The sequence below is a fragment of the Coturnix japonica genome, chromosome 23, assembly GCF_054131305.1.
Source record: "Coturnix japonica strain WE chromosome 23, WE-NBRP24, whole genome shotgun sequence".
Classification (NCBI taxonomy): Eukaryota; Metazoa; Chordata; class Aves; order Galliformes; family Phasianidae; genus Coturnix; species Coturnix japonica.
The window spans coordinates 6,004,837-6,032,290 of NC_140685.1; the positions used below are offsets into that span (position 1 = coordinate 6,004,837).

The window sequence follows — 27,454 nt, forward strand, 5'->3', positions numbered from 1 at the left end:
CCTGGCGCGAGGCCCGGCCGCACGCGGCTGTGCTGCTGATTGCAAACAGACGGCCTGGCTGAGCTGCACGCAGGGCACGGGGCAGCGTCCGTCCATCTGTCCGCCCAGCCCTGGTGCAGGAACAGATTGCGGCAGGCACAGGGGCTGGCTCTTGTTTCAGGTGCTTTTATTCAACGTTACTTGCAGACCCTGCGAGCGGGTCGTTCAGTCCAGGCACCGCAAACTGCTGCAACCCCAAACACCAACAAACCGAGGGGGGAAAAGCAAACCGCAGCCACAGCCCGAGCGCCCCGCAATGGGGCTGGGACCGGCAGCCGCTCCTCAGCACGAGACAAAGCCCACGGGCAGCAGTGAGGATCTCTGTGCCCGTCCCGGGGCCTGTGCCAGGACGGGGCCTCACGCCTCCCTCCTGCAAAGCAGCACGAGATGCTGCTAAAACCAGAGCCCCAGGAATTGAACCCAGACCCAAATCACCAGGGGTCACAGGGCACCGCCTGCCCCCTTTCCAGCCCCATAGCAGCCCCTAGGCAGGCTCTAAAGCAGGGAGAGAGCAGCAAGAGTGTAGCCCGGCCCCACTTCCAGCATGGTGCCCAGGGAGCACACACACAGAAATTAGCGGGTACTGCAGCAGAGGCCCAAGTTCTGCAGCCTCCCAGCACATTCCCCGCTATCTGTGTGGACAGCAAAGCCTTTGGGGAGTGAACAGCCCCCCTGCAGCTCCCCAGGAATGACCCAGGCTGCCGCAGCACCCCCACAGCCAGAGGGAGCGAGGCTGCAGGTGCGGTGCCAAGCCATGAGCTGGCACGTGCCCACCCCTCACCCATTGCCAGGGATCCTATCCTGCTCCGGGAGCACTGCCAGCACACAGAGCCTGGCCCGGCAGATCTGCTGCCTGGTCCAACACTGCTAACAGTCATCTGCTCACCCCGCGTGGGATGTTTAGCACGAAAGCTGTGGGTACGGCCGGGCCAGGGCTGCCTGGAAAGCCAAGGCTGGCAACAGCGAGCCATAAAGGCAGGAAAAGGGGAGCGGGGAGTAAAGCTGGGGGCAGGGAGATGCCACTGCCTCCCTGCCACCTCCACAGGGCAGGAGATGCTGTGGGCAGGGAGGGAAAGGCTCTGTCTGGCCCCACGCAGAGCCGCCCTGAGCCCCGCTAGGCAAAGGCCCGTCCAGAGACTGAGATGAAATGAGAGGCCAGCATCGGGCTAAGCCCAGCGTGCCCACCTCGTGATGTGTCAGCGGGGCTGCCCCTGGAAGGAGGAGAGGGGCAACCAAGGAGGGCTGGAGCGGGAAGGGGAGGGGTCAAGCACCACTCCTGCTGCTCATGGGTTTGCTCTGTATTGGAGTCGGCCGCCGCGCTGCTGTGGCTAGGTCCGGGGCAGGCTGCACATCTCACAGTGGTCCGTGCCCGGCTGGTTCATGAAGGTGCAGTGCTGACAAGCCCACATGGCCGCCGACACGGCGTGCGTCGAACCGCCCACAGCACCGTATTCGTGCAGTCCTGGCAGCTGGACACCAACTGTGCCTGTGAGAGAAAGAGCACGGTCAGAGCTGGGAGAGGTGCTGGGAATGGACAAGAACCCTGCCTGCATCCTGTGCCAGCAGGCAGGAACCTCCCTGCCCATGTGCTGCCTTCACCCCCAGGGCTGGCACCAGGCGTTGCCCCCAGGCACAGACACATCTCAGCACCCACACTGAGCACCAAGACCCCGTGCTGTGCCCACACCAACCAGCCCAGCCCGCAGACAAAGGACCGTGTCCCAGGGACCCCATTTCTTACTGCAGAGCTGCTCGATGGTGGCCCACTGCTCCGACTTCTTCCAGGTCTGTGCGAGCTCCTCGTTTTTGGTCCTCACAGCTTCCAACAACAAGCTGATGCTGTCCTGAAAGCCAAAAGAGAGATATCAGCACTGGATGCTTTGCAACCAGCCTGCAGTTATAACCCAGAGCCTGCCAGCCCTCCATTGGTCACATGGAGGCAAAGCTGCAAGTCTGACTTGTCACCATTTTCTAAAGAGCCTTTGGGGCTGCACAAGTGACGTTTGCTGTTGGGGAGGAAGGTTGGACTTATCCCTTCTGCTCCCCGCAGCGTTCAGACATACTCTAAAACCCAAAGGCTTCAACTCCCTCTGCTCAGAGGCTGCAGCTGGAAGCTGTGCTGTGCACACTGAGCCCAATTCCCAGCAGGGCACAAACGTTTCCAATGCAGCTGTGTTGGGGAGCACCGTGCCCAACCCCCAGCCCGTGTGCAGCCCCAGCCTGATCTCCAGCAGCCCAGGGTCAGCCCAGCCGCCCTGCACATGCGCCCACGAGGCCTCTTGCAAACACATGGCTCGTTCTGCTGGCATGCTGCTTCAAATGGGAAGGTCCAGAGGTCCAGATGTTAAGTGAGGGTCTGGGCAACCAGCAGTACCACACCAGGAGAGGCAGAGATGCATGAGCAGGAAGCTGCTGGCCTCACGGAGATCTGGGGGCTCTCATCTTATTATGGTTACAACAGGAATTTTGGATTCTGAGATATTTTTTATAAACACTTCCAGCTCTCTGAGCCACGGCCAAGTTGGCTCCATCCCTCCTGTGTCCATCCTAACAGCCCTCACCCCCTCACTGCTCTGAGCAGAGCTCTGGGAGCTCTTGGCCCAGCCGGGGGCTTCAGTTTCACTTTTAAACCCTCTGCTGAAAGGTCAGTCTGGAAGAGCAGGCACTGAGCCAGCTGCATGTCCCCAGAAGGCATGGGACGTGCTTGGAGCTGCGCCGGTGTCCCCCATGCAGCAAGAGACACCGCTGAGCTCAGGGTCTCAGTGACAGTGACATGTGGCCATTTGCTGTCGGTTACGTACCCGCAGAGGCATGACCTCGTTCGTGACCAGGAAGAGGAGCAGATGGAAATCGGAAACGATGTCTAAGAAAACAGAGGAAGTATTTTGGGACAGGTAGGTGGCCAAGCTGTGGAAGTCCTGCAAGTCAGGAAAGAAGAGAAAGAAGTCACTTTCCCTCCATGTGATAACTTTGATTTCCTGTTCAGATCCACTAACAGACACGGTTACAGTCTTGTCCTCTTGTGCAACATACAGATCATCCTGAAATCAGAGCCCAGCCTGGCTGTGCTGCAGCTAACAGCTGCCAGAGAAAAAGAACCTGAGGTGCACATTACCCCTCCTCTCCCAGCAGCACATCCAGAGCTGACCCCAAATCCAAAGCACTGAGCAGAGGCAGTGAGCTAAAGGCAAAGCCTGGTCCCTGAGGAAGAGGCAGGAGAGGGAGCCCCTCCATCCCCTGCCTTCCCTTCCCTGCTCTCAGTGTTCAGTAGCCCTTTATTTGTGCCTGCTTTTGGAGGAAGCTTTAGACACCTTTAGCATGGCCTCCTACCAGAAACTTGCTGCTGCTGCTTTAAAGCAACTCAAGCCTTCCATGTGCTGGCAAAGTCCTGTGCGTGCCTCAGGCTGTGCAGCAGCTGCCTCCGCTCGACACTATGAGCCTCCTTCAGTAAAAGGTCTCTGTGATTTAAGTATCAGCCCAGGAAGAGAAGATGGTGCTGTTGAAGCTGAAGCAACAGATCCTCATCCCACTGCTTTCACAGCGGGTCCTGCCCTGTCTCTCTGGGGCCAGAGCTCAGCTGGGTTGCTCTAGTTCCCACCTCTGTGGGGCTGTATCTAGAGACCACAGCCCTGACAGAGCACAGGGCAGCCCAGAGCTCAGTCCTGAGCAGGGGGAGCACGTCCAGCCTCCATCTGCATGCAGGAAGCATTTGGAAATGCTGGACTGAACCACAGAAGGGTGATGTAAGGGCAGAACTACAGCTGTCCTTTTGCAGACGTTAGAAAGTATAAGGGAAACAGATGACAGCTCCGTATGAAATAAAGCTTTGCCATCGATTGCTTACCTGAGTTTCTCCCAGCACATCACGGTTCTCGATGGGAAATGGATTTTGAGAAATAGAAAAAGTGTAGACTGGATCCTTGGGGAAAGTTGTTGTAATCTGAAAATCCAAGAAAGGACCATCAGAGCATTAGCAGCGGGTGAGGTAAAAGAGCTACAGGAAGAAAGGCTTCTGAGCATCGAGAGCAGCCATGGCCGCACATGAGAGCTCAGCCAGGAAGGCAATTACAGCACGGATCTTCCGATGGCTTTTAACATTTAAAGCAATGTTGCAATCAGTGTCATCTCCCAGCTTCTGGCCATCACTTTTAATGAAGCTGAGGGAAGTGCTGTGCTGATGTAACGACTGAGTTCAGGGCATTTCCCTTCAGCCCTGCCCTGCTTGGGGTGTCACCTGGGGGTCTCCTTAGTACTGTGGGGGAGAGCAGAGCCCATGCACCACGACTGTGCCATTGGGTTCTGGACTGGATAATGCCAAGGAAGCATCTCTGCATGTTATTTACCAGCATCCCTGCGCTCAGAGGGGCACTAACCCAACCTCCTGTGCCAAATGGGTGGGGAGGGGGAACACAACATTGCTCCCACCTTACCTGAGAGGTTCCTGGGCTCAGAGGCCAGCGGCTGACACTTAAACCAGTCCTCACTCTGAGGGCCTTAAAGCTGTGGTGTCAGTTACTCTGCCCTGACAGGGAGGCTCTTTGTAAGCAGACATGCAGAAATACCTGCCAGTTCAGTATTAACTCGAATCATGTAAAAAAACGAGGCAAAACAAGATGCTTCAGAAATGCAGCTTTCCAGACTGCTCCTAAATGCATGTTCTGTCAATCTGTTCTCATCTTAATTACACCCCAGGTAGTCTGGAAACAGATGCCTTTACTACTTGAGCAATAAATACGTTCCAGAGCTGCTGACTGGCACAGGGCGTCCAAGAGCCCCGCACAATGGGCCCCCTGTTCTAAGCAATGCTGATAAGGGGCACACACACACCAGGCATTGGCGGGCACAGGGAAGAGCAAGGGGAAGGCTCCCGGCTGCCAGCTTCCTTGTGCTGTGGGACAGCACGGATGCCAGGAGCAGCTGGAGCAGAGCAGCGGCTCCGAGTGGATTTAATCCTTATTGGCACCGCCTCCGACTCAGCAATATCATCTGTCATCTGAATTATTTTGCCTTCTCCTCTTCCACACTGTAACAGTTCCCTTTCCAGCCAAAGGGCAGCGCCGTGCCCCAGTGCCTGGCAGGGTTTGCTCATGGGCAGGCCATGGCTCTGCTCCAGCCAAGCCCTGTGCTGTATCTTGTACTATCCTCCCCCAGGAAAAGGCATTTTTGTAGCACCAACCTGGTCCGCTGAGTCATCACAAAGAGCTGGATTCTTAATTGCTGCTAAGGGAGACACAAGTGGAGCTTTCTAATTAACTCCCCGCGAGGTGGTGCCCAGCACACACATCTGTGGGGCTGGCTGCTTCTGCCACATGGCTACGTGCCACCTCCCAGCAGCGATAAGGCACCAGGCAGGGCCTTCCCAGAAAGCAAGGGTGTTCCCTGGCACCACTGCAGGCTGTGCCCAGAGAGCACAGCATCACTCAGAGCACGCTGCACCTCTGTGCTAGAAGTGCTGGGCTGTAACAGGGAAATGGGAGAGAGCTTATCCTACAAATCAGCTCCAGAGTGAAATTTAGAGGGGGGTGAGGAACTCTGCTCTGCTCTGACCACCTCCTGCTGCCAACAAAGCGCAAAGAATACTTACGTCTATGATTAGGTACTCAACAGGGAGAGGACGAGCCAGCTGTGTGATCTCATTGCCAAACTTGTCTATGTCCTGAAAGAAAAGAGTGTGATTAGTGCAGGAATGGCAAGAAGCCTCAGGGACACTTCCCCAAACAGACCCACGCTGCAGCTCAGGGATCCTCTGTGCTGGTAAATGGTTTGGGGCACAGAGAAGGACACAGCGCTCTGCAGCTCCTCCAGCTCCAAGCCCTCTGTAACTCAGAGCCATGGCTCACATGAAGCATCTTGTCATGAACATGGCACCGGTCATATGCACACCAAAGCAATGGCAAGTATTATCTGGAGACTGTAAACACCACTTCAGAAGCAGCACTGTCTTAAAAGGGAGGGAGGGAGGGAGGGATAGCTCCACATCTGCCTTCTCAGCCAAGGCAAACCTGACTTGCTGCAAAACTTGCCACAAGTCTCTAATCTGAGCTTGTTCCTGCTTGGGAGCTGGAAGTCCAGGCACTTTCTCACACGCAGACCCAAAGGGCCAGCACATCACAGCGCATAAACTTGTTTGGCTTTGCCAGGTGAATTGAACATAAAGTTTAATTACGGAGAAAAATGGCCAGCATACGTTCATTAATCATAAAATGACAATTAGACCTGATTTATGTCAAACATGCTGAGTTCAAACACGGCTTCAGAAATAAATTCATAAGAAGTGACACTTTTCATTAAAGATTCTGTAAGAGGGGGTTGTGTTTTCTACCTAAATCATCACTTAACATGTTATAAATCATTCACGGAGCCACGTATAAATTATACACCCATGATTTCCAATCACAGACCTTACATAAAAGTTTACATCCATGCACAGAGTCCCAGCGGCCGCAGGCAGACCCGGGTCTGAGCCAGCAGGACGAGCTGCCTGGGGCTGCCATCCTCCCACAAGCCACATTTTCCTGTTGGAGAACACCACTCCCTGCTATCAGAGCTGCTCAGTTACCCTGATGTGTGCAGTGGAGGTATGCAGCCGCTCATAGACGGATGCTGCCCCAGCAGGCTCTGACGTGCTGAGTGCCTGAGGCCACAGCCCCCTGCCACCAGCCCCCTCCCCACCTCCACCCCCAGCACCCCCCCCCTTCATCCCTCACCCCCGTCCCCAAGAACGGTTTCCTTTGTCAAAATCCACCTTCCTGCCTTTGAAGCTCCTTTTAAAAGCAAGCCCGATAAGGATCTTTTCTCCTTCAACATGACAGCTTGTTGGCCCTGTGGTTATTTCAGCTACAAGCTGGTGGCTGGTGGCCTCAGATCTCCGTGGCTCTGACAGCGGCAGCAGGAGACGTGGAGCCTTTGCAGAGAGATCACAGGGCCTGAAAGCCAACCTGCTTCTAGATCGCAGCGATACCACGAATCACATCCAACCCAACTGCACCAGCTTCCCAAACACGGTCCTGCCCCTGCAAGAAAGAACCTGCAACAACTCACACATAATTAGCCCATCTGGAATTCATTTTCAAATCTAATTAAGTTCTAATATGCAGAAACATTTTTCCAGCACCTGTTCGCTTTAATCTCTGCCTCTGGGGATTTCCATGTTAAATGCCTCCTTTTTAATGTCATGCTGCTGAGGCCTTCAAGATGCATGACATGGCTACAGCCGAGATGGAACCTTGCTCCCCCCAAGTCAGGGGACGTGCCCAGACCCTGCTGCTCCTCAAACGAAGCCCCCCTGCCCAGCCAGCACTTCTCTCCAGCCCCCATACACCATTTTATCAGGCAATTAAGTTTTAAAGGCCTTAACAAATGTTAAGCTGGGAGAAATGTTAGGAGACAGAGATCTCCATCCTGCACTCGGCAGTGGCTCTGCATGTGGGCACAAACACCCCGTAGCCCCACACCTCAAAGCCACAAACACCCCCGTGCTCTGCTCAGCAGCCACAAGTGGGCAAGGAAGGGGTTAATAAAGTGAAACTCTTTGGCACCTGGACAAAAATCGAGCAGGGAGGCCTGGAGGATCAGGACAATGAATCATCCTTTAGACAGGAGCAAAGTGAGATTGCATCAGGCACCTCGATTGGAGGCTTTAAAGCAGTGTTTTGAGGCAGAAGCTGCAAACCCACGAGGTCAAACAGGGGAAAGGACGGGGTGCACAACGGGTGTGCTGCAGGTCGGGATGCATTGAGCAGGTTGGGATGCATAGCACAGCCCTGCACACTGCAATCTGCAAGAAGCGGTCTTGGAGAGCTTCAGGGTTTCCAACACAGAGATGACAGAGCAACCAGGAGGGAGGCTTGGTTCAGTGGTGGCCACCCCAGTGCTGCCAATATCCAGTGCCATTTGCCTTCCCCGCTCTGCTAAAGGCCCCATGGAGCCGAGCAGCTCTGAGTTCAGGGTATAGAGAAACCCAGTTGCTTTTCCCCCTTTTCCTCCAGGAGCCTTCCCAGGCAGTCCTGCACCCCCACACATAGAGCAGCCAACACGCAGAAACAAAGTGACCTTTCTACAAGTAAGCAACAGGTCAGTGAGAGTTGAAACGCTTCTCAGGAGACTCCTGGTGAGCTGAGCATCCTCCTCCCCACAGCAGCTGGGACATTTAAGGCTAAGAAGGCTTTTCCAGTCCAGGACAAAGCTTTGGGAGGAAGCCAGGGGAAGTCCTGTGCTGTCAGAGAGATCCCTACACAGCCCGGCTATTGCCTCCTCCCTGGCAAGAGGATTTTAAAGAGCATGGCCAGAAGCAACATGTGCCATACTGGGGACAGCCTGAGAGCAGCTGCAGTTTGCAACTCGATCAGCTCCAACAAAAACAAAGCACCCTGCTGCTGGTCCCTGCCTGGGCCAGATGGGAGCAGGGCTGGCAGCACGAAGCCGAGGCCCAGGCACCACAACAACTGCTGTCAATGCAAAAGGCACTTGCTGGACTCTCTGGGGTAAAGGGCTGTTCCACAACACTGCTGCCATTGTGAAGGGTTTTCGTCATGCACCATCCTGAAGAAATAGTGGGCGGCGTTAAGGCAGCTGTAAAATGCAACTCGTCACAAGGACGGCAACTTGTTTGCACTACGGTGATACCCATCATAAGAGTCAAGGCCAGGCCCTAAATCTGATTATTCAGATGTGTCAAAGAGTCTGTGACACACAGAAGCCCCATAAAACACAGCAACCCTGCAATAAGTGACACTGAGCTGCCCATAAGGCTCACAAAGCACAGCAACGTACTGCATCTTCATTGTGGGCTGCAGGGAGCAGCCGGGCACTGCTGCTGCTGGGCACTGAACAGGCACAAATGGAGCTGGGAGCACACAGGCAGCAATGGTACCAGGCAGCTGGGAGGGATCAGACCCAAAAGAGGCGCTGAGCACAGCAAGCAACGCCACCTCTGGGCAGCTGGTTAGAAGTTCCACTCTTACTGAAATGAAAACCAATCTGGCTGTTTTCTAGAACCAGATAGACGAGGCAGGTGATTGCTTGAGGGCAGGAGGAATGGAAAATGCCCATCTGTCATGTTCAGCTGAAGAACAAGGCGCAGTGGCCATTGCGACATCATTCCTGCTCGCTAGCACACTGGTTACCCCAGTTTGTGTGTCTGTGTCTTGACAACAGCGTCTCCATCCTGGATTTCCTTGCGCTGAACTTGCCAAGAAGCGTGTGCTGGTTGTGCAACGTTCAAGTTGGAAGCAACGTGGCCCTGTGATGCTTCACAGACAACCTGGGAGGTGAAGGGGATGTGTTCTTCCCTCTGGCTGATCTCACCTGGAGACGCCTCTTAGAGCAAAGCAACTCGCACCCACGCCCCCAAAGCCCTGGACTTCCATGCTGGAGCAGAACTCCAGCCTTCATGAGCCAGGAAAGCAATGGCTCATACCCTGCCAATTCCATGGGGGTGGCTCCTCTGAGCAGGAAGGCAAACAGCCAACACAAAGAGAATGGGAAAGACATACAGAAATCACAAGGCTGGAGCTCAGGAAAAATGCCTCGCCCTGGCAGGACAAGGCTGCTGCCATTAGTTTTCCTACTTCCATGGAAGTAGAGCCCACGTGTGCCAACACAGCACCAAGGTGAGTCCCTTCAGCTGCTGCTGTTAGCTTACACATCCATACAACTCTCTTCCTATTTGCAAGAGCTGAAGGTGAATCTTCCACATTACCCTGCTGCAGGCAGGTACAGGAGAGGAGTTCAATAGATTTTCTTTCTTCTCTCCTTGCATGTGGATGCAAAGTTCTATAAATACATTCACACCAACGTTGACCTTCTGGTTCGCATCCAATTACAATAAATTTGCGTTAGCTCCTTTCATCCTAAAGGGCTTTTCAAATGAACACTGGGTTTATTACAGAGGGACATACATATGGATTTTTCTCTTTACCGGTGACGGCTTCTCAGCTGGAGACAAAATGCAGCAACTACTGCAAAGGGCAACGCTCAGCCTAAAGGCAGAGGTGGGGAAGGAGCACATAGGGAACCCCACACACAGCAAGGACTGCTCAGCTCCTGTAGCTTTGATAGAGGAAGGGGTAGCAGGACACTGCAGAGCCAGATGTTCTCTGCTGTGTGGCTGAACACTGGACTGCTGCTCCTCAAAAGTCTATTTAGCCAATGCTTTGACACCATTGTTGTCACCAACCCAGTAACTATGAGGTAGTGTCTCTGACCTCAAGCCTTATACATTTAATGAGACCCCAAAGGTTTGCAAAGCCAGGAGTGACTAAGCTTTCCATCCATTTAAGAACATTCCAAAAAAATAAAAATAATAGAAAAGAAATAATAATACATTAAGAGATCCTACAGCCAAACACGTTTAAGCCTAAAGGACAATTCCACCCGCCAGGAGCGGTCCTCAAACCTTCCTTAAGCACATCATGAAAAAGGCAATTACGGATAGAAGTTATAAAACATATGAAATAAGCTGCGGCCCGACCCAGTGAATCAGTTGCTCATGGAAATTTCCACACGATGCCGGAGCCATCAGTGAGCATTCTGTTCATCTCCCTGCTTCAGATTAGGAATGGGACCTGAGGGGAACACCCACTGGCTTCCTGCTGCTCTGAGCACCCAGGGTGGCCCACATGTGGGACGCAGACCTGCAGCCTCCTGCAAGGCAGCACCCTGCGTGGCACAGAGCTCAGTGCAGGACCGCAGCGTGCCAGAGATGATGTCAGCTCCTCGTTCAAGGCCAGCCATTGCACAATTGAGCTCCGCTGTATCTAAACGAACCTGGCTTATCAGCTCCTCATAGCAAGCTGTCTGCACGCTAAGGAGAAAGGCACGGATTTTATCAGCCTTCCTGAGAGTACAGATTCCTCTCCAACACTGAATTTAGCCGAAAGGTGTTCCTCATTTTCAGGTGGAGCCAAAGCAGCACAGCAAGGAGGGGTGGAGCCTGGTGGACTAATTTGGCCCAGCTTGCATTTCCTGATCTGTGCTTTCTGCAATACGGGAGCATCCTGAGAAGCTCTGCTTCTGCTGGGGGTGTACAATGTGCTCATTTCCGCTGGCCCAAACGATGGCAGCTCTGCATAACCCAACCTCCTCCACGGACAGCTTTAATACAGATGGCAGGAGTGCTGCAGGCTGAGCGGGCTTTGAGCATCAGACAGACAAGAAGGAGATAACTAACTGGGGTGATGGATGGCTAATTAGCTAGCATGCCATGCCATTAATTAATTCCCCTGCCCTTGCTCGTGGGGCACCAACATACACAAGTTTGAGCCACAGCACTGTTAGCAACTGCAGAGATCCTGTCCCCAAGTTTCTAACTCAGCCCTGCACACACAGGAGGTCTGAGGAGCTCCAGAAACGACTGCCAAGTGAATAATGACAGCCCATTCATCATGGAAACTGTACTGGGAACTGCAGCAGGCCAGATGCCAGAAGTGCTCTTGCATGGCACTTCAAATGAAAGCACTCTGGATCCACACATCTCCCACTGCTCCTCAGGATCAGCCTTTGGAGTTTGCTGTTTGATTGGAGCACAGGATCAGAGCACAGGCAGGACACTCAGTGCTAGAGAGGAAAGCCAGGGTTGTACTCCTGTGGCACCACTGGCTCGAAAGCCTTCACCCATTCCTTTCGTTACAGAGAAACATGCACAGGGCTCCAGGGCAACATCTCCTCTTGCTGCATGAATTACGCTCTTTTGTTGCATTTCTTACCCAGCTGGTGTCTGTCAGTGTGTCATACGTGAGCATGAATCCCTGCACTGCACAAGGAGCCCACTGCTCTGACAGCACTATTCGTGCTAGCTCATATCACACAATGGTGAAGTGGAGGAAGCTGAACTCAGACAGGGATTTAAATCAACAGAGAACATGGCAGATTCGGCCAACAAATACAAAAGGAGGTGAATTCAGAGTACCTGCTATGGGCTTTCAGTGGATCACTACATTTAGAAGCTGGATACCCAATGGCTACTGCTACACTGGAAACCATAACAGCCCTTTTACGAGGGGGAAATGGAGCTTATGCAATTACTTTGCAGACATGTGGTGAATGGTTACTACCGAAAATAGTTCAGACCTCAAAGACATCCCTTCCTGAGCTGGCTGTGCTGATTTCCAGACATGCAGCAGAGCCGTTTTAGCAGCTCCCCCACCCACAAGCACACAGTGCTCACCTTATAGAACACATCAGGCACATACTGCTCACTGCTGGACTCCTTGGCATAGCCCAGCTCTGGTGCATCGCGGCAGGGCAGCAGACACTCATCACGAACCAGCGCCATGCACTGATTGGAGACCTGGTACCCCTCAAAGTGGACCTGGTTGTCGGGACCACCTGGAAGAGAAGAGCCTGGATCAAAATTACATCGGAGAGTGATTTGCTGGGTATAACTCAGAGAGGCACAACTCAAAGAGCAATGTAGGACATGACAGCCCTTCTAAGAGTGAGAAGAAAGCACTGGGGCTGCTGCACAGGAAGCACTTCTAGGCAAGAATCCTCCTCCGAGCTCTACATTGATTTAATAACACGTACTTCTTCAGCACCATTTTCACACTTGGCCTAATGGGACAGAGTGACAAAGAGAGAACTCTGCCAGGAGCTTAAGGGAGGCTTAGCTGTCCTTTTGGACACAGTCAAAACCCAGCAACTTGCAGGTATTCTCTCTCATCCATACATGACTCCTGCAAGCCTGCTTTACCAACAGTGTACCACGACCTGCAGATTCAGGGCTTGCTACCTGGAAATGTCAGGCATAAGAAGAAAAAGTGTTTTCTCAGCCTATAATGGATGACTTGGTGGAAATCTGACAGGGAAAGCAGAAATTAAGACCCTGGCTCACCAATTCATCACATGTTTGGTGTTTTAACTTGGATAATGTAAGCAACATCAGGTCATATGTCATTAGAACACAATTGGAAAGAGAAAATACAGGCAGATGGTAGGAAAGTGTTACTATTTCCAAGCCTAGGAATTCAGGAGGGGAGAAGAATTAACCCACGTAGAGGACTTAAAGGCAAAGTTGATGCAAACCATCCAATTATAGTTATACTGCACAAAAGGAAGGAATTGGGGTATTTAAATAGAAACCTGATGGGCTGATAGAACAGAAGAAAATGAAATTATCTGGAACAGAAAAGAGGAAATATTCCTTTTCTTCCCTTTGATCTCTAACCTGAATCACTCACTGCTCCAGAACAAACACTCCTAGGAATTAAACTTAGAGCAAGACATGAGGAGGGCCTGGACAAAGCCAGCCATCATTTGCTCAAGAAAACGCTTTGTTTAAACAAAGAAAAAAATAAATAAAATAAACGAGTGAGATACACATTTATGTTAAAAGGAAGACTGATGTGTTCAGCAGCCTGGAATGCAGGACAGCTGCCTGATTGCATGGCTCTGTTAACTGTGGGAGCATTCTCACTAAAAAAGGCTTGAAAAACACTTAATCTGAGCTTGGAAGTGGCAATATAATATCACACTTTGAGTTTTCATATTGGATGCTGTTTGGAAGTCATGGGTTTTTTTCACTGTGCTGAACAGACCCAGGACCCAGTGTATCTGCTCGGGGAAATGTTAAGTGAATACATGTGTGTCATCCCACAGACACAAAGAAGAACAGATTGAACTTCTAATGCTTCTAATGCTACAACTCTCCCAGCACATGCCAGCATCACCCTGCAGCCCATCGCCTTCAGAGACTTGCTGTGATGGTGGCTAAAATCAGAGGTGACGAAGCAAAGCATAGCGCAGGCTTCTGTTTTACTGGGGCAACCAAAAAACATCTCCATGCACAGAAGAGCAGGGAATCCTATGTTAAGAGTTTCCCTGTCGGCAGCACAAGGGGGGAGACAGAGATCCCCCCCCTTTATGCTGAATCACCTAGAATAACTTTCAGGATTTGGATTATTGTGGTTCTGTGCTGCTGCTTTCAGGCAACAGGACTTGGAGATTAAACATGTGAAACAAAAAAAAGCAATTGACAGATATTCCCTCAGCTGCAGGCAAAAAATGCTTTCTGGAGCAGAGAGGCGGGTGCTCCAGGTATGAGCATCAACTGAGATTCCTGCAGGGGACAGGGTAAATAGTTGAAGAGAAGATAACACAAAGAAGGAACAAAAATGTATTTTACTTGATGGAACAAGGCAAAGCCCTTGTTAAATAGGACAGATGGGGACCAAGACAACTGACTTCCTCTGGCAGAGCTGCATATTCCTCTTCCATTAACAAAAGATCATTTGTGTGTAATCAAGAGAGCTGGGGCAAGCTGAAGCCCGTTTATACCTGTAGCCACAACTGTGACAAACTTGGATCCGAAATGACCGTCTGGAGAAAGGCGACAGATGTTGGGGTGCTGGTTCTGAAAGTTCCCAGCTGTGATGCACTCTTCTGCACTCAGATAATAAGTGTCCTGAGGGAAGAGCAGAAACGTCAATAAAAAGGCCAACACGATGCAGCCTAGACCCATTTCCCTGGTCTGTAGCCAAGGAAAACTACCAACACCCTAGTAAAACAAGCTTTCCTAGAAGCAGCAGAGACTAAGAATGTGACTTATCAGCTCTCCAGCCATCAGCCTGACTTTTGCCAGAACGACCATCCCACTTTTGGTTCCACCCACCTTTCCAGGCTCATTTTATTATGGTGTTTCATTTTCTAAAGGGATATCCCTGATTTTAGAATTACAGGTAACTGAGAAGGTCAGAGTTTCAGGACTCGAGCTACATGCCTCACAAAGCCCTGCCCACATCCTCTGACTCAACCACTTCTGCTTGCTGAACTTGCATGACACAGAAACTCTCTCCACTCAATTTTTCTTAAACCACGAGCATAATTTTCTTAAAGAACAGGTGAAGGACTGCAGGCAGCTCTGCCATCTATCCAAACAGCTACAACCCCTCTAACAGTGCTCTTAGAGCTCCAGCTCCTTTTCCTTCAGCAGCTGAAACCCACACATCACAACAATTTCAGCCCCAGTGTCACCCCCAGCCCTTGACTCCCTGTGTTGGGCAGAGCCAGCAATCAGGTGATGAGACAAACCCTCGATACGAGTGGTGGTGATGAGTGACACCTTTCAGTCTCACCTTGTTCCTGCTGTACCGAACAGTGCCTTTCCGTGTGTCTTCAGAGACCAGATCAGTAAATATCCAGCCAACCTATAAAGCAGTGTTATGGAGAAAACTGCTTTAAAAAAAAGAAGGGAAAAAAAAAAGGAAACCCAAACCCACAGAAGAGAGCTTATACATTTTCTCCTAGCAGGACAAGATGTTCTTGGCTCCTGGCGCAGCCTTGCTGCATGCTGCCTGAAGGAAATGGCTCTCCCAGCTGTGCTGGGCTCATTTGAATACGATTTCCAGGAGCAGCGTGCCAGCTGGCCAGCCGGGGGCACCTGCAGCTTTATGTTTCACTATGGAATATTTTTTCATGGAAAGATCTGGAGGCTGCAAGAGGCTTCTCAGCCGCTACCTCCTCCCACCCACAGCAAAAAGCATTTCCTATCGAGCATTCAGAGCAAAGCAGCATCAGAAGTGCCAGCAGATGACAAAGCAGCTCACATGATCTCATTTTGAAGCCTGCAGTCCCTAGTTAAGATAAAGCTCACATGCTCCCACTGGAGTGTGACTCAATCCAAATCAACCCGCTCCGTTCCAAAAAATACATTCCTGCTTTTTGCATTGTTTGCACATAGGACTATAGATGTGTACACACACACGCACCGCTGCATGAACCCTTCTACACGTGTGCTAAAAACAGCTCTGATCAGCCCCTCCTGACTGACTCCCAAAGCATTAACCCTTCAGGGGAAGGGTCAATGCTGCAGACCCCAGACAGACAAAAACCTGTACCCAGCAGTAAGCTGCGTGTTAAATCACATTGATTAAAAATATCTGGCGTGAGAAGCAAAGTTAAAGGATGGAAATAAACAACGCATACAGAAGCTTTGGTTCAGACACTGGAAAATGCTAAAGATCTTATCTTCAGAGAACAAAAGACCTCACCACAGATGTTTATAGTCTGCTGCACCGAGTCTCTTCTGATTTGCATGTTCTTTAGCAAGTCAATTCTTGTTTGTGTACGTCTCATTCCTAGCATTCACATGATACCAAATGATTTCCCAAACCACAAAAATATATCGGTACAGGTTTGAGAGACGTCAGCAAGCCAGCAGAGCCCAGTGCCTGTATGCCCTGATTGGATTACTGGCAGGCCACGGGCACACGGGGAACAGAGGACTGAGGCTCAGATGCTGGGGGACCTGAACCTTCAGCCAACATCCAGATTAGCTCGCCACAGCCTGTCTGAGCAGCACTGAGAGGCAGGACCTGCTGATGAGAATAAAAATCCAGCAGGAGCCTCCGCTCCTGGAAGCGGAACGTAGATTCTGCCAGAAGGAGGAATAAACTCAGAAGGCAACTCCAGCTACAGCTGTGCCAAATTAGCACTTGCTGGGGAGATGCTACTAGGAACGGCTCCTGTCAGAGGAGAAATAAAGGGAAAATAGTGGTTTTTTTCCTTCTTTGCTATTCTCTTTGATGTCACTCATGACAGAGGATTGCTGACTGCAGCTGAACAGCCCTGAATGCTCGTCCTCACAAAAACATTTGTGGTTGCTTTTTTTCTTTCTTTAATAGACCTAGAAGGGTAAGAGCTACCAACACTTAAGCTGCTAGATTTCAAATGAACCCAAATGGTCTTCAGGAGCCCCACTGAGCTGAAGAGAACTGCTGGTGACTTTCTTCACTGCCATACAAAAGACACGTGATATCCAGCACCATCCTAACCTTTCTCAGTCCAAGCTTGGCAGCAATCTCATCCACAACCTCTGCTTTCGGATCTTCCAGGATCTCCAGGCTGTTCTGTGTACCGATCTGCACAAAGAAAATCTTGCTAGTAAAACAGAACAGGAAAATACACAGCACACGTAACCATCACCATGAGAAAGACAGGGAACAGAAGAGCAGTTCTGCATTTTCCTTCAGCATTAGCTCTGACAGCTCTCACTCCAGAGACCTCTGTTACTCACAGCCTCATCCTGCAGGAGCTCTCCGGGTGTGCCTGCAAACCACGCAGGGGTTTATGAATGAAAGACTCTTGCTCAGCACTTACAAACAGGCTATCGCTGCTTCTGAGAGCTTTGGAAAAGGCGAGAGATTATATAATTTTCCAAAGCTCTCTTCAACCTGCCAGTCCTGCCCTCCCCTTTCATTTGTTGCAGTCTCTGAGCAGTACAGAGGCAGAAGTTCAGGGAATGCAGGGGCTGCCACGCAGGCCTGGAAAACACAACTCCATCTGAGTGTGCTTCAGAGGCGAGTTTTCTCATGTGGGGAGATGCTCTGCCAAGAAGCACAGCAGAGACTGCTTGCCAGCAAAGCAAAACTTCCTTGCTTTTGCCATGCACAAATAAACTACATGAACTTCCAAAGTGAGAATTTAACAGCAAGACCAAAACAGAGGGCATGGCTGCGTGGGTATTTGAAATAAATAGAAGAGCTCACAAAAGTCTCTGTCTGCAGCTCTGTAACTCAGAGCTCAGCTTTTGGGCTGGCTGAGGTTGGACTCCAGAAACTGCCAGGACTGTGGAAGCACTTGGTGGTGCCGTGCACCATCTAGTGGGGACTCAGCTGCTCCCACTCTGAGGTACCAATGTTACCCAATAAAGCAGAAGATGTGATTTCTGTCTACATAAGCTGCTTTAAGTTTTCCTGGAGAGCTGGTAAGAAATTAAAGCAAAGGCTAACCATTTTTTTGTTAGCATATAATTTGTTTTTCAATCGTACCATAACCTTGGAAATGGTAATCAGAGAACAGAGGAACGTAAAAGATGATGCAAGAATAATAAAAAGCTAACCTGGGTTTTAACATTCTTTCAGTGGCAATAACTAGTGATGTCATTAGCAACCAGAGGGCCATAAAAAGTCATTCTCATGGGACTTTTTTTCCTTATAGAGCTGCACTAGGAAACCCTGCATGAGATTACCCAAACAGAGAAGTGTTTCTTTGTTCCCCGATTATCTTTATGAGTCAACAGTGACGCCTGGGTACACAGCTTGTATTACCTGTGGGGGTTCATAGATGGCAGCCACCTCCGCCCTGATCCCCAGAGGGATGTCTTTGTGCTCCGTGTACCGTCCATACAAATACCCAAGATGTTGGTTTCCTGTCTTCCGCCAGAAGTCGAGGAAGCGATCTGCAATTGTGTGGTTCTCAAACATGATGTTGTCAACATGCCTGTATTTCTGTTTGACAAAGTTCAAGCGTCAGGCCATCCTCCACTGGGTCCAGCTCCTTCACCTATTGCCAACACCTTCCCCAGCTGCCCGGGATGCACGCAGCCCCTTACAGCTGAACCATGGTACCACAGGAATGGGGAATGCTGCCTCCCTCCCCTCTGCTTCAGCTTTCACCACCACTCTTTGGCCCAGCAAGCAGAACTCACCATGGGCTGGGCTGTGGGGAAGTGCTGAGCATCCCCAGAATCCCCTTAGCTTGGCTTCTTTACTAGGGCCCTTATCCCATGAGCTTTTGCAACTAGAAGAGACAGCGAAATTTAAGAGGAATCAAATGAGAAACAGTGGGAGGGTTTTTAGGTCCCGTGAAAGAATAAAGAAGTGGAGATTCACTGCTAGTGGTGCCAGCTCAGATGTCTCACACTAAGACAAAACTGCTGAACCAGATACATTCTAGAGTCCTTTCTTCAAGGACTGAAGACCTTAACAGCCATTTCCTCATCATCTGCCAATACAAAGGCATCCTGCTCCAAGCTGGCTGCTCTTGAAGTCATCTCTCCAAAAATAAAAATCAAGACTCTCTTTGGCTTGAAGCTCAAGGGCCCCTGCAAGCATTGGCTCACCTGTCGGTTGAGAGTGATGGCACTTGGCTGACACTTTGTGCAAATGCCTTCTGGCCAAGGAGGGTGCCCTTCACAGCCTGACTTGATCTTGCAGCTGATGTTTTCCAGGGCAACAAATTTCCCCCTGCAAGAAGGAAAAGAGAAGGTTGCTGTTAATATGGTAAATGCTTTTGGGTCTTAAAAAAGCAAGTGGTCAGAAATGTCATTGAGGAAGCATGGCAGGAGATATGGCATCACCAACACTTGGCATCTTCAGAGGACCTCTAAGTGCCACACAGACTGTAAGGTTTGTCCACCCCAGCTTCCAATCAGGTACTCCAGCAAGAGCACAGAGAAAACTCATGGGACACGGCTTAAATAATTTATGCAGCACATAGGAAGTAATAGATTATATTGGGAGGGCAAATCAGAGTTCCTTTCATGTGCACAAAGCTTCCTGCAAAGGGAAGTTCCCTTCAAATCAAAGTATTACAGACTTGAGCTACATCTCACAAAGACATTAAAAAATTCCCAACTGCATTTAAGAAGAGGAGGGAGGAGGTTACACCTCCATATAACTTATTTAAAGGAGGTGAGCTTTCAGTTCAGTGCTTATTTGTCTTGTCACCACAGCATCTTAAGCCCCACACCATGAAGCCAGGATGCCTCGTTCTACCATTAACATGTGATGATTACACATATGGCACAAGAAGAAACAGTTTCTAAGAGCAAACAATAAGTGGAACAGAACAAAATCAGTCCCTGAGAAACACTAGGCCCCCTCTGCTGTCCTATCCACATAGGAAGATCAGAAAACAGTTGGTGAATAAAAGCTCCTCAGATCCACCACAGGCTCAGTGCCTCTCCAAAAAGCTGAGAGCCAGGCTTGGAGCTTGGTGTAAGCAGGGAACCTCCTTCCATCCATCTGGCCTTCACCCCCCCATCAGTAGTGTTCCTGGAAGCAATTAGTTTGCCACATAAACACACCCACACATAAAAATAAAAATTATTAAAGAAATCCATAACCAAAACTTTATTTTTAAATATAATTTCTCCTCTGCTTGACATCCAAAAGCTGCATCCAACATTACTCCAGCGAGAGCTGTGCAAATGTGCTTTTGTTGTTTTGGTTTGGGTTTTTTTTCCCTTTTTAGGTGAAAAAAGTACTGTTAGATTCCCTTAAACACTGAGATTTTCTTACTTGTCTGCCCCTCCGGTCAGCTTCCTGATGTAGGCATGGAACGACATATGCTTCACAGGAGGTTCCAGATGGTTTAAATAATCCTCATCAAAAGGCTGCCAAAAGCACCACACAAAGAAAAGCCAGGTCAGACACCTGCCTGATGGTACACTGATCACTGAACAAATGGATGTTCTAGATTCAACCCCACTGCTTGTCAATGTGGAAACAATCAAGAAAATTTAGGCTCTTTTTCAAGATAGCTACTACTATGACAGAAACAGTGGGCCCTTACAACAGTGAGTTTTATTAACAGCTCCTACTTTTCATAACAGATTGGCTCCACAAATCAGAGCGAGCCTCAAAGGCAAAATGCTTTTTTCTTTTAGTGTGTAACAACAAACAAAAAGCCCAGCTGCTTAAACAAGGCCAAGGAACTTCCAAAGCACGTGGTAGGGATGTGAGGAACAGCCATCATGACTCGCACAGACTTCTCACAGATCACTGTTGCACGCCCTAAATTACACAGCTTAGCACATTTGTAGGTGTTACTAAAGCTGCCTTCAACCTGAATAATAGGTGGTTAAACTGGTAAGTGCTGTGATGCATGAAGAAAGGGGGATGAAACAAGACGACCCATGCAACAGTGGAAAGGGAGGAAAATTAGAGCTTTCAAAGTACCTTCTGCTTAAATCATTACTGCAGAAAAACAGAAGAAATCCAGGGTCACAAAGGCCCAGAGCTTTTAAGTAGCCTGGACACAGGCTGGCACCTCTGAAAGCGCATGGCAGGATTCTGACTCAGAGCTGCCATCTCTACGTGGGCAACACTACAAGGAGAAGCATTCCTACTGGGAGAAACTGAATCCAAGAGCTTCAGGTGACATGCCTTCCCATGGTGATTTTCTGTAAGACGTTCCTGGGGCTCTTACCTCTAATGGTACACAATGCACACATTTACCCAAGGGGCCGTGGCGACACCTATGCAAAGAGAAACAGAATCAGCACAAGACTCATTCAATAACAGAAAAGATAGTCTAGAGAGACTGTTTCAGCTTAACAGTTTTAGCATAGAAGACCTGGGCAACCATCTTAACCCGAACAACTCTCGACTTATTATGACATATGACAGAGACAGCGGTAGTGTGAGTTTAAATGTGAGAGTCTTGGGTTAAGATCAGACTCTTCGCATATCTGTGTCACTGGCAAGCTGTTCTGCGCTGGACAGCCACATGAACCAGCATCAGATCACAGCTTCTCAAGTTTTACAACCCCACCTGGAGGTTGTATTTCAATCCAAAGGATTTTAAACCTACGTCACGGGGTTGGCCTGTGTGGTTTTAACAAAAAAGACAACCAAAACATCCAGCCTTTATCAGTCACTAGAGGATGGTCTGGAACAAGCAGGGAAGCATGTGTTTATCAGACTGATAAGGACCTGCTGGGTGAAGTTACAAAGCAGAGGGGAAAACATCTCCTTTTGAGGAGGCTGATTAAAAAGAAAATACAAAAGAATCCCCGTGCACCTCTGCCCCAGCACAACGAACAGGTCAGTGCTAGCTTTGCAAAGAGATCCTCTAGAGAGCAGCATGGATGTTGGCTCTTCTGAAGATGAAATGGATGGGATCCAGTTGCAGCAGTGCTTTTAGCAAAGTATTGTGGCAGATAATGTACATAAAGGACCACTAAAGGCTGCTAATGCACTCAGCCAACGCCAGCATCCCCTCATGTTTAGATTGATATGCACTCACAAATACAGGAACAAGCCCAGACACACACATTTTATCATAAATATCCGCCGCTGTGCTTTGGCTCCCTGCTAAGAACAATACCTTCATTTATTCTTTTGAAAAACGTGGTTAAGTTAAAGACAATGTTTTTTGCCACAGAGTGGTGGGTTTTGCCTTTATTGTTTCAATAATGTGACTCTTGCCTCATTTATCATCAGTCTGAAAAGGTTAGATAGGATTTTCTACCTTAAGGCTTCATCTCTCCAAACTTCCTTGCTGCTGCAGCGTTGAAGATAAACCATATGGAAGACAAGACAAAGGGGAAGGGTGAGCTATTCTGTCTTAGAAAGAATTCCTGGTTGCCTTTAACATTTTCACTTCAGTCCTTTCAGAAGCTACTTTGTGGAGGGGCCTAGCCCCAAATCAACCACCATGCATGAGCCAACTGGGACACTGTTAACAATGAGTCACAAAAAACAACCATCCAGACAGAGGACATTTCAGCAGCATCAGTGGAGATTTATGGTGGTATTAAGTCACCATTGTATTATTACCCTTACAAAAATACAAGCTGTTTTGTTTATCTAAGCCTCTTGCAGCTAAGAGTTTTGGCAAAGTTAAACCTTGCTGCATTCCTGTTAGCAAAATGGACTCCACGGTTTCACAGGAAGGTTAAGAAAGGCATGTGATGGAAAGGAAGCCAAAAACCAAGCAGAGGCAGAGACCCAAGTCCAAATTCCACATCTCTGTCCTTGGACGTGGCTCCCACTCATTCCCTTCATTTTATTTTTCCTTTATAAGGAGGACTGGTGGGATCCAAAGACACAGAAGGGCTTCTGCCTGGGACATCCCTGGCCATGTGCCACACACACACACCTCAGTGCTGCAACCAAAGACATATGCAGCTGTTGTCAGCTGCCCCTGCAGGGCAGCAGGAAAGGTGAAAGCCCTGACAGAGGAGCTGTCTGCAATTAACCAAACCCCAACACTGTGCTTCCCATTGCTGCTGGCTGAGCCACACTGAGGCCAAAGCTCTTGCTGAAAGTATTTCCTTGTTCACACCTCTAACACAAGATGCAGACCTGGCTCTGCAAGCCTGTCACCTCAGAACCCAGATAACAGGGAGCTGCACACTGACACCATGTGGAACAGAAGCTGCTGGTTTCAGAGCACAAAATAAATGATTGCTGGTCCCCCAACAGGGGCCACCTCGATCAAAACAATAGATGCTCTGAACGAGTCCTTCCTGGCCAAGCCCCTGGAATTTTGGTATCTGCTTCCTTCCTCAGCTCACCAGAGCTTTACTTTAACCTTGCAGGACAATGGCAAGGGCTGTTTTCCCTCGTGAATATTTCAAAGGCAGCAAGGATAAAGCAGTGGTTCAGACGGCAGTTCCCATAGCACACTTCCTGGCTCTTGGTTTCAGGCAAGATGTGACAGTCTGGTGAGGCACAGATGCACTGACAGCGAGCCACCTGTTGGTACTTACAGCTGCTGGTCTCGATTTCGATAGATCTTCCCATCCTGTTTGATCAGATACTGGTCGATGTCATCTTCCACCACCTGGGGGGCCCCCACCGGCCGCGAGCTCTGGGAGACAGAGGTGTCCATGGTCTCAGAGGAAGAGCCTGCTGGGCTCGATGGGTACAGAAACAGCATGTCGCCATGCCTGTGGGGGTGGAAAAACACAGAAGCATCAGCACAGAACAAGCTTTGCTTCCAGATACAGCAGGGTGGGAGCGCAGGTGATAAGACTTGCTCAGACAGCTGGAAAGGATCAGACCACCCCCTTCCACCAGTAACTGAACTACACCAGACCTTCACCCTAACCACTTGAAGGAACTGGCTCCTTTGTGCTGAAGGGTGCAGGAAACGCCTGTGCTAGATCTGCTGCTCGTTACAAACCACATTAGTGTCCTTGTTCCTTCAGCGAGTATTTCTGGGTAGCAAACTTCCTGGATCACGGAGGAGCGTGTGATTTATCACAGCCTACAAACAGACTAACAAACACGGCTCTACCTCCTTCTCTGGCATCTTTATCAGGAGACAAGATCAAGGAAAAAGAAGAGAGAGGCAGAAAGAAGCAACAGCTCCACCAGAGAAAGGGATTTACATGGTTACTGTGCACACCAAGTCACAGCCCTCCCAAGGCAGCTCCCAGTGCTGATACAATCAAGTGACAAGCTGCACACAGCGGTAGCAGCTCTTGTATTTTAAGTCGGTTTAACATTATTCTTGATGTTAACAGAATGAAGACACTCCAACCAAATGCAAAGTGAATCAATCATTTGGCATTTCTGATCTCCCTAGATACCTGGCTTCTGTGCAGGGGATTATCAGACCCTGGCATTAAATCAAGGAGAAAAAAAAACACAAAAGTATAGTTTGAGTGCAAGCAGGGATGAGGGAGAAAAATGAGGCCTGTTGCTGATCCAAACAAGCAAATTGCAATGCAAAAAGTGACCAAAGAAGCAGCTGCCACAGCCTAACACCTAGTTGCTTTGACCACCTCCATTTCTAAATGTCAGTCAAGATTGTCTCTTCAAACAGCTGGCGAGTGACAGCTGAAAGCTGGAGACTGCTGTACTGTGATGGTGGCTGCTGCTGCTCAGCTCAGAGGGGAGAGTTCAGACAAGCTTAGAGAAAAGGCACCCTGTTGTACAAAGCTCCCCCTCCGCCCACAGCACTCTCTGTCAGGACTCACTTGATTTTCAGTAAGTTGAGGGATTTGTTTTGTGATGCTGTGATCTCTCCTGTCCTGTTTCTATTGGTGTAGACAGAAAACCCATTATTCCTGAAACCAAATTCTTTTGCAACCTGAAAGAGAAAGGATGACAAAGTTTAAGATACCTCACACCCCAGGTCAGATGCTGAAAGCTGCTCAGAGCAAGCGCTAAGTCCAGGGAACTTCTATTGCAAAAGCTTAGCTGAATTCATCCTCGTTTCTGAAGGGCACAGGATAACTGAGAAAAATAGAAACACTTAGTAACACAAGCAATGTAGTTAAAAAGCAACTTAAACAGAACGTGTCTCACTCGTGCAACACAAACAGTATAACATCTAAGCCCAGGCAAGCATTGTAATGGCTGCAAGGGAAGAAACGACCCTCTCCAGTCCCCACACTCCAGCCCTGCAGCACACACCAACCATGTCATTCTCATCTTGCTATCACCAAAGTTCCTTGGTCCAGATCTTTATCTCTGTGGCTCTTCTGCCCTCAGTTCATGCCCACCTGTTGTTACATAAATTTCAGAGCTCTTCCTGCTGTCCTCCTGCCTGTTATTGGGATTTTTCCCCCTCCCCATTTGTCTCTTTTCTCCTGCCACAACTTACCCTCACAGTAACCATTTCTCAGTCTCCCCCCCACCTCATCCTGTCAGCAGCACAGCTGAAGCTGCTTTACTCTTTATCAAATATCATTTATAGCCCCTTCAACTTTCAGACTCCGCAATGTTAACACTTAACCAGTTTAGAAATGGAGTTGAAAGTTTCTCTAGATGACAAGCTTCTTCCTAAATTCTCAAGTTAATTGCCTATCTCTGCAGAGAGCTCAGAGACAGCAACTACATGCAGTACAACTCTATGAATCCATCCTAGGAAAGAAACCCAAGCACCTCTTTCATTCAGCTCTGCGAGAGGATACAGTTCTCCCCAGATCAACAGGCAATTTTAGTGAGGGCCAATGCTTTTGTTCTGACATTAACTGCTGGCAAGCACAATTGTTCTGCACTCTCTTTGGTAATATGAACCCTTGAAACTGAGCAGCTTGCTTTGCACAGGTTCCAGGAGCTTTGAAAGCAATGCTTTTTCTTTGGGTGAAACCATTCAGAAGCTGCAGTGGGTATCTCTGACCCAGCCCTGAAACCCATCAGGATTTTGGCTTGGAGGGGACTGCTGTTGTGGTCTGGGCCCAAGCTTCAAACAGAGCATGGACTCACAAAGAGCTGAACATTTCACTCTGCCCCCCTTCTCCCTTGCAGGGAGAAAGGAAATCTAGCTGACCAAAAGAAAAGCCCTTCAGGGAACACAAAGCACTTCTCTTGTGAAGAAAAGAAATCCTAATCCAGGAGGTAAGGAAATGGAGAACTGCTCCCTCTCAAACAGCGAGCACCAGACCAAAGAACAAACTGCAGTCAGCTCCACATCTAAGAACTCCAACACTCAGTGTGTCCCTCAGACCCTGGGGTGGAAATCTTTCCCATAAGACCCCCAGAGACTCTCACACTGTTTTATGATCTTGCCTCAATCGCTTCCTTGTTCCCTCCATAACTATAAAGGAAAATCAGTGGCATGCAAAACTCATCCAAACGACATTCAAATCCCAGATCATGCAGCTGAATTTTAACTGGATCACGTTTGAAGAAGCCAATCTGTCAAACAGCTGGAGTGCCTGTGTCCTCAGCCTTTGCTTCCACAGCTGCCTTTTCCCTTGGAGAACACTAAACACACAACCTCTCCCAAGAAAGCTCCCACCCCAAGAAATTCCAATTGCAAAGCTGAATAACTTTTCTTCTTTAAATTGATTCTTTATCCCTCTGGAACTGCTTCCAACAGCACGTTTTCCCAATTAGTTTAAGCAACACCACCCGTTACAGAGCAGCACACCCAGCTCTGCAAGGGAGGAGAGTTGGAAGTACCTTCTTGAGGAACGTGGCCACTGTCTCTCGCTTGGTGGCCGTGATGCGTTTCACCCCGTCTGGAGACTGCACGCGGATTATCTGGGGGAGAAGAAGAGAACAGACAGCCTGAGTTATATGGGGAGCACAGAGCCCTCCCTGCACACACAACACAACCCCCCCCCACCTCTGCTTTTAATATAAGAGTGAAAACACACACAGGAGCTATTTGGTAGTATGTGAGCAATGCCTGCAGGATGAATGACCCTCGTGTTGGAAGCCCTGCAAAAAAGTTGGCATGGAATAAAACCTGCTAATGCTGCTTTTTTTTTGTCCCAGCTCTGACCTCACACGTGGAATTCAACTTTCAGACAGGGGCTGAATAAGAGCTTCTATGGGAGAGAATGAACATACAGCACTAATGGGCACCTACACAGCATCGGGCCCCACATCCTTGTGTCAGAGGGACTGAGAATCCCAGCGGTGAGACACTCACTGTCAGTTCTAAGTCGGGGGAGGAAGAAAACCAACAAACAAGGCAAAACAAGAGCTTGGGAAGGGGCAGATATGAACCCCAGTGTATTTGCCTCCCTGAAGAGCTGACAAACGGGCACTGATGTGCAAAGAGCCACACCGGGACACCGACAGGAGGGACAGGGGTGACAACAGGAGGCTGCAGTGTCCCCAAAGGGCTCCTTCCCCCTCCCTATATCCCTCACGATGGCATTAAGCAGCACGTAGCCCCGCACGGCGCTTTGGTCGCCCACTCTCTGCTCCCACCCCTACACACAGCCCGGCCCGTTCCCCCCCGTACCCCCAACCAACACACGGCCCCACCGCGGCCTACCCCGCGCCCCATAGGAATCTGCTGCCTCATCGCCCCTCCCCCGCCCCGGCCGCCCCACACCGCCTCCTCCGGGCCTCACTCACGATGCTGTCCGCCATAGCGCTGCCGGCTCGGTTCTCCTCACACCTACAGCTCCAACCCTCCGTTCCAACCGGCCCCGTCCGGCCCAGCACCGCCCCACAGGGCCCAGCCCGGCCCCGCCGCCTCCTCGGCCTCCGCCGCCGCC

At 49.8% G+C, this 27,454-nt stretch overlaps 1 protein-coding gene across 4 annotated transcripts; it reads right to left on the reverse strand.

Annotated features, from left to right (window-relative positions):
* Positions 1-149: 149 nt before the first annotated feature.
* On the reverse strand, positions 150-27,444 carry NPLOC4 (NPL4 homolog, ubiquitin recognition factor). 4 transcript variants are annotated; one of them, XM_032448224.2, is made up of 17 exons: positions 27,312-27,444; positions 26,403-26,483; positions 24,470-24,582; positions 23,255-23,434; positions 20,968-21,016; positions 20,058-20,152; positions 18,878-19,001; positions 18,084-18,263; positions 16,809-16,895; positions 15,111-15,182; positions 14,314-14,440; positions 12,206-12,366; positions 5,624-5,695; positions 3,884-3,979; positions 2,841-2,957; positions 1,781-1,883; positions 150-1,525 (listed from the first exon to the last, which is right to left on the reverse strand). In XM_032448224.2, exons 1-17 carry the CDS (start codon positions 27,324-27,326, stop codon positions 1,368-1,370), a joined length of 1,830 nt encoding a protein of 609 aa, XP_032304115.1. In that variant the 5' UTR covers positions 27,327-27,444; the 3' UTR covers positions 150-1,367. The 4 variants fall into 4 exon arrangements, with proteins under 4 accessions (XP_032304115.1, XP_085379081.1, XP_085379082.1 ...); XM_085522955.1 differs by lacking the exon at positions 24,470-24,582 and adding an exon at positions 24,616-24,728; XM_085522956.1 differs by lacking the exons at positions 20,968-21,016; positions 23,255-23,434; positions 24,470-24,582; positions 26,403-26,483; positions 27,312-27,444 and adding an exon at positions 20,718-20,740.
* Positions 27,445-27,454: the final 10 nt, after the last annotated feature.

Excerpts from the sequence above, each read along its gene's own strand:
- NPLOC4 (XM_032448224.2), bottom strand. Across the intron at positions 24,583-26,402 it reads TGGCCACGTTCCTCAAGAAG|GTTGCAAAAGAATTTGGTTT; the intron begins GTACTTCCAACT and ends TTTCTCTTTCAG. Across the intron at positions 1,526-1,780 it reads CACCATCGAGCAGCTCTGCA|GCACAGTTGGTGTCCAGCTG; the intron begins GTAAGAAATGGG and ends TTTCTCTCACAG.